Here is a 12,305-nt window from a genome sequence, read left to right as displayed (position 1 = left end):
GTAGCAGCAGGCAGGCAAGGAGACTCCACACGGCTTCTGAGGGTGCTCATTAGATGAGGGTTTTTTGGGGGTCCCATCCCCAGAAGCAGCATGGTTTGTGAGGGAGAAGGGGGAAAAGGGGAGGAGGGGGAGAGAGGGAGAGCCTGGGGACAAAAGGGCCAAGAGAGAGTCTGGTCTCCCCCCAAAGCTTAACAGGGAGATTCAAAGTGGGCACAGAATAAGCCTTGGGCCAATGGGATTACAGATCCACAACACTTCAGGGGAGAGGATCACAGGCTTGGAATAACCCCTACATTTTCAAGGGGTGAGACAGAGCATACCACTGAACTAAACTGCACCACCCCAGCTGCCCACGTACCTGTTGGTGTGGGAGTTGTTGTGCATGAACCAGCTGCGGTTGTTGTCCACGTACATGGCCCAGGCCTTGTCGTCCTTGCCCAGCATGGCATCCTTGAGCACGTCGATGCGCGCCACGCCGAAGGCCGGGTCGGGGTGGTTGTCGTAGCGGTCGATGGACAGCTCCCAGTAGTGCAGCCCTTTGGAAAAGCCCGTTTTGCCCAGCACCACCCTGTCGTCGTAGCTGTTGCAGGTGACAGTCAGGTTGTCATTGGAAAAGATGATGTCAGCGTGGGCAGAGGAGGGGTCGAAAGAGAACCAAGCAACTGGAACACACAAACAAGGCGGGGTTAGCGCGGTGGGGACGCGCCGGGGCCGCGGGCAGCGACACGGATGGGGCATGCTGCATGCAGGACACGGAGCTTCCACCAGGGAGGGACAACTTCCACCAGGGAGGGACAACTTCCACCACAGAGAGACAACTTCCACCACGCAGGGATGCTCTGAGCTCCTGTGGCCGCAGCTGCCAGTGTGCCTGAGGTTTTATGGCCAGGACTTGGAGGAGTTTCGCTCTTGCTGCTCCGTGGTTCCCAATGTCTCAGCTCGTGAGCCTGCAGGATCCTCAAGGCCTCCTAAAATTTGGCCCTTGCAGGAGACGTGATCCTCACCAGGTCTCCAGGCTCTAACAGAATTATGGAATCGTGGAAGGGTTTGGGTTGGAAGGGATCTTAAAGCCCATCTTGTTCCAACACCTGCCATGGCAGGGACACCTTCCACTATCCCAGGTTGCTCCAAGCCCTGTCCAGCCTGGCCTGGAATGTAACTTACTCTCAGGACCAAGTGTTATCAGTTTGCAGAGTCAGGTCAGTGTGGGAAGGGGACTGAGGATCAGCAGATAAACTCTGTGTGTGTATTTAAGGGCTGTTTTTGGGAACCAAAAGCACACACATAGATCTTCATTTACGGAGTCACACAAAGAAACCTCCCTGCCAAGCAATGAGCCACACCTAAGACAAGAACTCATGGGAAGGCTGGAAAATGCCCCAAAACCTCCAGGATTCCGTAGGGCTGCTGGTTTGAATGCACAGGACTTGGTTACTGCAAATCTGACAGACACAGTGTCACGTCCTCGACAAGACAGACGGACAGGGAGTCATTCACAGCCACCAGCCCGGTTCCCCAGGTGGTTTCCTCCAGCTGAAAACGTGAACTGACACATCCAACAGAACACTCTGGCGGCTTGAAAAACAGAACCACTCGTGTGAGACTGGTTGACTCTGGTTTATTGGAAGGTTGCACGGGACAGCTGCCATGCACGCGGCCGCCCCGCGCTGCCCGCGCTCCCCGCGCACGGGGGTGCCGTACCTGCCACCATTTTTTTAATGTCAACTGTGGTCATCCCCAGGGAAAGGCATGCCAGAGAGAAAACAGCACGTCAGGTTGGGTGGGGAGAGAAGGAGAAACCATTCCTGCTTGTCTGGGACTCCAGCCAGAGCATGGAACCGTTGGCAGTTTGCATCACGGTGGGGCGAGAGGCGCGAGGATGGGCTGGGGCTGTGAGAGGGTGCAGGGTGAGCAGGGAACCCCACAGGGCTGCAGGCTCCTTCTCCAGGGGAATGGGCAGGACTGGCCCTGCAGACAGTCTGAAGAGGACAGGCAAGCAGCAGCCACCTTGCTTTAATTAGCTGCAAAGGGGCTAATTGCATCCAGGGCATTTGGCCCATGTTCAAGTGCCTTAATGAGCAGGGATGTGCACTGAGAATCATGGAATGGTTTGGGTTGGAAGGAACCTTAAAATTCATCCTGTTCCACCCACTGCCATGGGCAGGGACACCTTCCACTATCCCAGGTTGCTCCAACCTGGCCTTGGACACTTCCAGGGATGGGGCAGCCACAGCTTCTCTGGACACTCTGTGCCAGGGCCTGCCCACCCTCACAGCCAGAATTCCTTCCTAATATCCAACCTAACCCTGCCCTCTTTCAGTTCAAAAGAGAAGGAGAGCAGAAGAATCAGTTCTCAATTACAGGGCCATTTCCAAAGCACCGACCTCAGGCTTCCCTTTAAAACCATTATTGGGAAAACCAAAATGCCTTTACAACATCCAGCCACCATAACTTCTCCAAATTTGCCTCCTGCCTAGGGCAGTGGTGGAATTCCCATTCTTGGAGGGATTTAAAAGCTGTGTGGATGTGGCACTTGGGGACAGGGGTCAGTGGGCCTTGGCAGTGCCGGGGAATAGTTGGACTCAGAGGGCTTTTCCAACCTCAACAATTCCATGATTCTGTCACATCCAGGAGTGCTCTGCAAGCAGGGTATGAGCGAGAAACGCTGCTCAGTCGCCAAAGAAAAGATAAAAAAGCAAAAAGAATAAAAAGAATGAAGCAACAGGCAGGAGGTGCCAGTTAATTGTAATTAAGATACTTGCCTAATTGGGAGTAAGGCGATCCTTGTGAGTCAAAATTGCATCCTATAAAGAGATACTACATTTCACACATCACAGCTAAGGAACAACAACCTCCCGACAAACACTCTGAGCATTTCATTGCTAATTAAGCATCCAGCAGCCACGGGAGGCCTGATTCATTAAAAGCCAGAGGTCACGGAGAGGGGTGGCAAACACAGCCTGGGAGTTTGAGTGTGGACTGGATAAAGTCTGACTGCTCAGGATGCCAAATTATTCTGCTTTTCTCCAGAAAAAGGCAGGAAATTTTAGCCTTGGTGGAGTATCTTGGCTGCTTGGTAAAGATTGTCTAAACGGACTGAAAAACCACTCCTGGAAGGACAGGGATGGAGGAAAAGGCAGCTCCTGATGGGTCTGGGGTGGGATGGAGCTGGAATGGAGATCCCTGGGGGCTGACACCTGCCTCAGACCCCAAAGGGCTGTAGCTTCATCAGCTCCAAGGGCAGGATGTGTTGGGAAGCCCTTCATGCTCCTGTGCCTCATTGCATGCACCTCATGGGAGCCAGGGACTGACCCTGGAGCTTGTCCTGACCTAGGGGCTTGTTCTGATCCAGGAGCTTGTCCTGACCTAGGGGCTTGTTCTGATCCAGGAGCTTGTCCTGACCTAGGGGCTTGTTCTGATTCAGGAGTTTTTCCTGACCTAGGGGCTTGTCCTGACCCAGCTTTTTCTTACCTAGAAGCTTGTCCTGATCCAGGAGCTTGTTCTGACCTAGGGGCTTGTCCTGTTCCAGGAGTTTTTCCTGACCTAGGGGCTTGTACTGATCCTCCTGGATCAGGACCTAGGAGTTGTCCTGATCCAGTTTTTTCTTACCTAGAAGCTTGCCCTAATCCAGAAGCTTGCCCTGACCTAGGGGCTTGTCCTGATCCAGGAGCTTGTCCTGGTCCAGGAGCTCATCCTCACCAGGAGACACCAACACAAGCCCCGTGTTGGCGCTGTGTGGGACAGCACTCACGAAGGGCGCTGGATTTTAGTGCCAGCCCTGCCCAGCTCTGTGCCTGGATTTTAGGGCCAGCCCTGCCCAGCTCTGTGCCTGGTCTCTCCCTCCTGCCCTGGGTGTTGGTGGGAAGGCACCTGGCTGTGGCTGTGCTCCGTGCTGTGCCAAGAGGCTCCTCCTGAGGCTGCTTTAATGAATCCTGCCCCGTGTCCCGACTCCAGCACCGCTCCTCCAGGGCTCCGCGCATCGCTGCGCTCCAACCTCTCATGAGGGACACACAGCCCCTGTTGTGGCTGTCAGGACCCCGATTTTCCCTGTCCCCCCACCCCAGAGTGGGGCTGCAGAAGGTGCAAGGTGCACACACGGGTTTGGCTCACGGGCAGCACGGGAGGGTCCCGGGACCCCGGACACAAAGGAAGGAACGTCCGTAACAAAACAGCGTTGGAAGCCATCAGCTCACAGCAGCACGATGAGAAATCAAACACAAAAAGCACAAAGAAAAGAAAGTTTGCAGGGTCCTCCCCACCCCACCCTGGTTATTCTGGCAAGGGTCATGCTGCAGCATTCCTCATTCCGTGTTATGGGATGGAAGTCAAACAATCGGGGGCCCCCATTCTTCCAGGGCTTCCACCAGAGAAAGCTGGGAATGATCGCCTTTGGAGCGGTGTAAATCCAGAGTGGTGGAAGAATCAGGGCCCAGGATCTTTAGCAACAGAAGATGTGCAAAGATTGGTTAGAAAACAGCTCTGAGAGATCCCTGTGACTCCCTTCTGGCTGCCCACATCCATCCCTCACTGTGCCTGAGCTGCCTCCATCCCAGCGCAGCCCGCAGTTCTGGGCACACGGATCCGAGCTCGTGTGGGGCTGCCAGGCCACAGAGGGAGCACAGGACAGGGGTGGTGTCCTCTGCTCTGCAGGAAACAGGGCCTTGGGATGGGCACATCTGGGGTTGGAAAAGCTGAGCCCAGTGCTCAAAGCTGAGCAGAAGAGAGCCCACGTCTCCAGGCCCTAAGTCGGGCTGTGAGCTGGAATCACAGAATCCCAAACTGGTTTGGGTTGGAGGGGACACAAATCAATCACCTAATTTCCACACATGACCTCATTCCACAAATGACCTCATTCCACACCCCTGCTGTGGGCAGGGACACCTTCCACTATCCCTGGCTGCTCCAACCAGGCCTGGGACAGACACTCCAGGGATGGGGAGTCCTCAGTCTCTCTGAGCAACAAGCCAGAGCCTGTGTCCAGACTCGCTTCTTCCCTAAGAGGGGTCTAGATTTAACCAACCAAACTCATTTCACAGACCAAATCTCCCAGCAGAGGCTGTGTTTCCTGGTTGTGCTCAGAAAGGAAAGCTTGGGGATATTCCCTCAGGTTTCACCCAGGGAATGCCTTTTCTGATTAACCCTTGACACAAGCTCAACACAAACCAGAAATGAGGAATCTTCTAGAGGAAAGTGTCCCTGCCCATACCAGGAGGTTGGAAGCTTTAAGGTCCCTTCTAACCCAAACCATTCAGGGATTTCTGATCACCAAAGGGCTCGGCCTTGCCAAGAGCAGCACCCAGGTAAGGAATGACTGTGCTGCTCCATCAGCCCACACCTGAAACACCCCAGGAGAAGCAACCACTGACCCCCCTGGGCGGCAGGAGCAGGCCACTGACAAACAGAAAGAATTCCCACCGCCATTCTGCATGTCATGGCAAAAACAAACACAACAGAACAGAACAAACAGAGAGTTTGGAGATGCCCAGAAGCACAGACCAAGAGGCAAGGCCAGAGGCGCTCAGCTCACCGGCTGAATTCAGGGACTGTAAGGAGGAATGCAAGCTCAGCTGGTGGGCCGAAGATCTTAGCTCAAAGTAGGATCTCCCCGAGAAGCTGGGTTGCAGGTTAAGGGTGGAGGAGAAAGGACTCATTCTACGAAGCTGCGATCTTTCCAAAGGCACTGGGAAAGGGAGGGTCTGCTCTTCTGACTGCGTGTCTAAACGTAAGATCAAGGCAAACTGCACATCAGACATGGGCTCTCTGCTGCTGGGCACAGAGCAGCAAACAGCTCTGAGAGGTCCCTGAGGAATGGCTGGTGCTGGGCAGCCCACAGAGACCCTTCAGGGCAGCCTGGCAGCAAGGAAAACAAGTTCATCTTCCAAAGTGTCCCCGTGACAAATTCAAAAATTCAACTGGTTTTCTGTAAAGGGGGAGGGTTCTGCATCTCTTCACAGTAATGCACCTAAAAGAATCCACAGATTACCATGCACACAGTCCCACCGTGCTTTAACACATCCCAAACCTTTTCCCAGGGGTGGGAAACCCAGCTGGTGACATTTTGCAGGGCTGTGCTAAGCTCCAGCACCCTAAGAACCACCAAGCACCCACCTTACTCAAGGGTTGTTCGGGAGGTTGTGTTCTTGGTATCCCTTTGTACCTGTCAAAACACATCTGAGCCTTACAGCAAGAATTCAACCTGCGGCATTCACAGCAAAAATGATGTCAGAGCAGAGGAAACCTCTGGGGTCATTGGTTCCTGTTCCCTGCTACCACAGTCACCTCCCACAGTTTCTTCCCTGACCTCTTCCGGGATTGTGTTAACATGAAAATGTAGAATCCACCATCCACACACTCACACTGCATCCCCCAGCCTTCCCAGCTCTGCTGTGAGAATGGATTGAGCTGGGAATTGTGTTAAAACAGATAAAAAAGGGAACATTTCCTTGCATGGTGGTTGTAACTTCTGCAATTCGCTGCTGCTGCTGTGGCCCAGGCTGTGGAAGCAAAGGTGTCAGTGGGGTCAGAGGAGAGAAATTATTGCACAACAGCCAATAAACAGAGCTCAAAGTTTGTTTATTAGTTTAGCTTCTAACCCTACCAGGAGTGAGAGTAACTGCTACCACGAGTGGCTGTGCTCATGGCTCTCCCTGATTAACCCCTCACATCCCTGAGGCTCCCTGCAGGCTGGTCCCCCTGGGGCTGCTCAACCTTTAAAAACCCTGGTTGCTGCTCAGGGTCACTCCATGGATGGTCAGGAATTTAAAGCTGGGCTCCAGATGAGGAGCTGGGCTTGAAAGAAAAGGTTCTGGTGCTTGGCTTGGCTGGGGAAGGGAGGAGGGAGCTCTGGGCCTGGAGAGAGGCCTGGGAGGCACTGCTGAGCTCCATTTCTCCCTCTCCACCTGGTCCTTCATCCTGACACCCAGAGCATGGAAAGAGGTCAGCAGGAGTCTGGCCAGAGGCCAGGAAATCTGCTGGATGAGGGAAAAGCAGGAGAGCAGGGGCTGCCCAGCTCAGGGAGGAGGAGGAGGCCAGGAGAGAGCCCAGGGCAGCCAAGCAGAGCTGCCACCAGCCAAGCTGTGGGACATGTCTGTGCCCTGGGTCACCTTGGGAACTTCCAGACTCACTTCCCAGCCCACAGCTGAGCTTCATTCAGGTGCTGGAGAAACAGAGGTTAAGGCAGAGCCTTGGGCTAAGATGTGACAGAGCAATCCCAGGGATTGTGTGGAAGAGCCCCAAATAGCTCAGGAGGGGACACAGTCCAAGGCAAGGACGTCACCTTCCACCCCTGCTGTCCCTTGGCTGTGCTGGGGACAGGGATCTCCATCCCTGGGAAGCCCCAGCACACGGAAGGGCTCAGGAGCTCAGACCTTCTCCCAGCCTTGTCCTGCTGGTGGCACCAAGAACCAGCTCTGAAGAGTGACCTGCCATAGTTTCCCTGGGGATGAGCAGAAGGTGCCTCTCCCATGGGCTGGGAAGATGTTCCTGCTGCAAATTCCTGCCTGTGCTGCCTTCCCATGGGATTTTCCACCTGGCAATTGCTGTGGCTGTTTGCCACAGACGGATTGCTGTGGCAGAGCCCCAGACCCATCCCCTTCTTCTCGTCCTGGTTCTCCTCAGATGCTGAACCCTGCAAGGCCTTTTGCTCCCCACTACCCTCTGCTCACAGGAAACAGAGGAAAGGCGTCAGTTCCCATCCACAGGCTGCAGATAAAGATCTCATGGGCCAGAGCTACAAACCAGCTCTTCAATGCCAGAATTCCTCAGAGCCACTTAGAGCAGGACAGCCAGAGATTCAGAGCAGTTCAGAGAGATTCTCTCTTCACATCCAGCCTGTCCCTTTTTTGTCCCCTCTTCCCACACAACCACTTTGCAGGAAGCTGCAGAGCTTGGCTGAAGGGAAAAGCTCAGCCTACTTCAGACAAAATAGCTCTTAAGAAGGGCTGATGGTGCTCTAAAAGCCAGGAATAAAAGCCCAAGCCAGGGCTGTGATGTGCTCCTTTCACAGGCACTGCGATATCCGGAAGCTGCACACACAGATGTGATTTATTTCTCTTTCAATCCCAAAGAGCTCAGGCAGCCTCTAAGAGCACAAAATGCTCCAGGCCCGTTTGACTTTTTCTCCCTGCTCTTTTTTTTTGTGCTGGAATAACAAATGCAAGAGCTCATTCAAGTGAAAAGGCTGAATGAATGCAGCCAAGGAGATGGAACTTCTCCGTGGTGGCACAGCCCTGCTGGGACCACAAGCAGCTATTTTCTCCCAGATTCCTTTGAATTTTGGAGCTTGGCTCAATGTGAGAACACCTCTGAGAGGCAATCAAAGCTGGGAAGATCATAGAGGGGACCCTGTCAACTCCTGGCCGGGACAACTTAAAGCCCAGCTGGTTTTGATGAGGAAATTGTGCCTCAAATGTGTGGTGTGAGGCACAGAGGAGATGAGAAGTCACAGCTCTGCTGTCTCCTGCTAAGGCTGGCGTGGGAGCTGTTGACCTTCAGGCTTTGGGAGCAGTCCTGGCCAGCCTGGCACGGGGCTGGATGGAGCTCATCCCCTCCCTGGATCTCCAGAGGAACTCCTGCAGCTCCTGTGCTGCTGGTGCTCAGTTTGCAAAGAGGCACTGAGGTGTCTCTGACAGATGTGCCAAGGCCTCTGTGCTGTGCTGTGCCCTCCCTGCCTCTCCTGTGAGAAGTTTGTCACAGTTTTGCTGTCTGCTCTAGCTCTGAGTGAATCCTGTTCCTGGCTGACCTGCCCTTTCCAAACTGGAATGGTGATCTGCAGGCAGTAGGGGAAAGTAGCTTAGTTTCTCTAAGAGAAACAAGCTTGCTCTGCTTTTGTCTTCTATTTCTTCAGCAAAAATCCCATTTTTCTCCTTGCTGAAAGCCCCCAGGGCTGCTCTGTGGCTCTCCCCTTCCTTCCACCCCCCAACAGCCCCATGATCTGTGTGTGTTCCCTTCTGATCCCAGCTGCCAGCCAGCTGGATGCTGCTGTCAAAAACCCTCACACGGCTTGGAAAGGAGAGATTTTCACCTGGGAGCAAGGAAAAGGGATTGCAGCAAGCATGGAGAGCTCCCACAGAAGGGATTTGTGCCTGGAGGGGGCTGATCCCTGCCTGCCCAGCTGCAGCTCCCCACTCCCACCCCGGAGCCAGCCCCGCCACTCTCCACCTGCACGGCAGGAATAAACCAATTTTCCACCATGGATTAAGTGCCTGCTGTGACAAATGGACTTAAAGGCAGGCAGGGAGATCTCCCTGCAGCCTGCAAGGGAGGGTTTAACATTCTGAGTGGGTGTGGGGGCGATGCAGACGATGCTGCAGGGCTTCCCTGGCTCTGGAAGGACACCGGGACACCAAAACACTGCTCCATGGCTCTGGAAGGACACCGGGACACCAAAACACTGCTCCATGGCCCCTCTGCTCCCTGTCTGCCCTGCCAGGCCTGGATCCTGTGCTCATGGCATTGTGCAGGAGCAGTGCTGGCAGTGCTTTGCTTTAAATGGGCCCAATGGAAGCATCTGAGCTTCCCTTCTGTGTCACATCACCCCAGCTTTAAACAACTCCCTTCCCAGAGAGCAGCAGGCACAACTTCCCAAGGACCTGTCCTGGGAAACACAGTGAGAAACCTCAGGGAAGGAGAGAAAACAATTCTTATCTCTATTCACTGCTCCTGCTGTTTTTGCACATGTGGAATGTGTCAGGAAGATTGTTTACCTGAAGGGATTTGGTAATTGGGCTCTGGTGATGGTTGGTTGTGTTAATTAACCAATCACTCCAAGCTGTGTCCTGGCTGGCTCAGACAGCCACGGGTTTTTCTTTAGTATAATATAAAACATAAGTACAGTTTTCTTTAGTATAGTATTTGTTTAGTATAGTATTAATAATACATTAGTATTAGTAATATAGAATATATATAATATATACTGTATTACTAATACTGTTCTATAATATGGAATAATTATAGATATATTAGTATTAGTAATATAGAATATATATAATATTTTCTGTATTACTAATACTGTTCTATAATATGGAATAATTATATATATTTGTATTAGTAATATAGAATATATATAATATTTTCTGTATTACTAATACTATTCTATAATATGGAATAATTATATATATTCGTATTAGTAATATAGAATATATATAATATTTTCTGTATTACTAATACTATTCTATAATATAGAATAATTATATATATTCGTATTAGTAATATAGAATATATATTCTATATTCTATATTACTAATACTATTCTATAATACAGAATAATTATATATATTAGTATTAGTAATATAGAATACATATTCTATACTCTATATTACTAATACTATTCTATAATACAGAATAATTATATATTTATTAGTATTAGCAATATAGAATAGCTTAATTGTTCAGCATCCTGAATCATGGAGTCGACCCCAATCACTCCCAGACCTTGGGGTGTCCCTGCACTCCACATTCCCCCCGTGCCTCCCCAGAGAGCACAGGGAAAGGCTGGGATGGAGCTGCTGGCTCTGCTGGAGGCTGCTGCCCCAGCTGTGCCCAGCTGTGCCCGGGTCAGCGCAGGTGCTGCTGCAGGGCTGGCCCAGGGCGGGCAGCAGGAGCTGGGCTGGGCTCTCCCAGGCCGTGCCCAGGCCCTTCCTTACCCTCGGAAGTCTGCAGCACCAGGGTCTTGCTGTAGGGGCTGACTCCTGACTTGTTGAAGGCCTTGACACGGGCACTGTAGGTGCTGTTGAAGTGCAGCCCATCCACTGTGCACATGGTCTCCTTGCCCACGTACACCTCCTGCAAGAAACGGCTCCTGTCAGTGCCAGGGATGGCAATGCTGCTGACACACGGCATGAAAAATCCCTTCGCTGGGATCTGTTCTGCTGAGAGGCCTCAGAAACGACAGGTAAACATTGATTATCTGTGCTGTGGGATGCAACAGGGGCATCTGTGGTTGGTCTCATGTGGCTGTTTGTAATTAATGGCCAATCACAGCACAGCTGCCTCGGACTCTCTGAGAATCAAAAGATTTTATTATCATTCCTTTCCTTCCTTTGAAGCCTTCTGATGAAATCCTTTATTCTATTCTTTTAGTATAGTTTTAATATATTATATACTTCTAATATAATATAGTAATAAATATAAAATAATTAATATGTTAATATATAATATAATATACTATAATATACAATAATAATATAATATACAATAATATACTATAATAATATAGTGTAATATTATGTAATGTAACGTTATAATGTGATATGATATGATATGATATGATATGATATAATATAATATAATATAATATAATATAATATAATATAATATAATATAATATAATATATCAAGCCTTCTGAAACACGGAGTCAGACCCTCATCTCTTCCCCCCTGGGACCCCTGTGAGCCCCAGCCCAGGGAACAGCCTGGCACGCCTTGGGGGGCACAGGATGCCCCCTGGGCATCCCTGGGGGCTGGGGAGGGCTGAGGCTGAGCAAGGTGGGCTTTGTTCCCTGGGCTGCAGCTCCAGCAGGAGCTGGGGGGGTTCTGCCCCTCTGCACTGCTCAGTTGGGATCCCACATGGAACTCCGTCCCCAGATCTGGGGTGCAACATCAGGAGGACGTGGAGCTGCTGGAGAGAGCCCAGAGGAATCCATGGAGCTGCTCCAGGGGCTGGAGCCAGGCTGGGAGAAGAAAAGGCTCCAGGGAGAGCTCAGAGCCCCTGGCAGGGCCTGAAGGGGCTCCAGGAGAGCTGCAGAGGGACTGGGGACAAGGCATGGAGGGACAGGAGCCAGGGAATGGTTCCCAGTGCCAGAGGGTGGGGATGGGTGGATTTTGGGGATGAATATTACCAGCAGCAAGCACTGACCTTGTCCTCCCCACACCCATCCTGCTGCTCCCTTCCCTGCAGGTGCCACCCCTCAGCTCACTGTGGGTGAATTCAGAGTGCACTGGGCTGCTCCTGTGCCTGCCCTCCGTGGATGTGAACACACCAGGATAATTACTGGCGTGTTGGATCAGAGAAAAATCTTATTTTAATTGTGTAATTACAGCAATTTAAAAGCCCTCAGGCCTTAAACACCTCTGCTTGCTGGCAGCTGGCAAACCATGAGGCTTTCATGGCAATTAGCATGCCTTGCATGAAATATTCAGCAGCCTAAAAATATGGATTTTAGGGAATGGTTTGGATTGGAATTGACCTTAAAAACCATCTTGTTCCACTATTGCCATGGGCAGGGACACCTTCCACGATCCCAGGCTGCTCTGAGCCCTGTCCAGGCTGGCCTTGGACACTTCCAGGGATCCAGGGGCAGCCACAG

At 51.6% G+C, this 12,305-nt stretch overlaps 1 protein-coding gene across 28 annotated transcripts in view; it reads right to left on the bottom strand.

The window, feature by feature from the left end:
• The window catches only part of TRIM9 (tripartite motif containing 9), a 68,374-nt gene that overhangs the window by 3,843 nt on the left and 52,226 nt on the right, over positions 1-12,305 (bottom strand). For 5 of the 28 annotated variants that reach the window (XM_058806551.1, XM_058806554.1, XM_058806552.1 and 2 more), the window contains 2 exons: positions 10,644-10,782; positions 359-662 (listed from right to left, as the gene is read on the bottom strand). In XM_058806551.1, coding sequence (XP_058662534.1) covers positions 359-662; positions 10,644-10,782 — 443 coding nt within the window. Of the gene's footprint in view, positions 1-358; positions 663-1,701; positions 1,726-2,762; positions 2,805-5,527; positions 5,717-7,626; positions 7,660-10,643; positions 10,783-12,305 lie in introns of all 28 variants that reach the window. The other 23 variants (XM_058806535.1, XM_058806537.1, XM_058806549.1 and 20 more) reach the window with 15 other exon arrangements.

Source organism: Ammospiza caudacuta, chromosome 6 (assembly GCF_027887145.1).
Source record: "Ammospiza caudacuta isolate bAmmCau1 chromosome 6, bAmmCau1.pri, whole genome shotgun sequence".
NCBI classification, from domain to species: Eukaryota; Metazoa; Chordata; class Aves; order Passeriformes; family Passerellidae; genus Ammospiza; species Ammospiza caudacuta.
The sequence above is the reverse complement of the archived record's forward strand: the minus strand, read 5'-3'. Positions and strand labels throughout refer to the sequence as shown.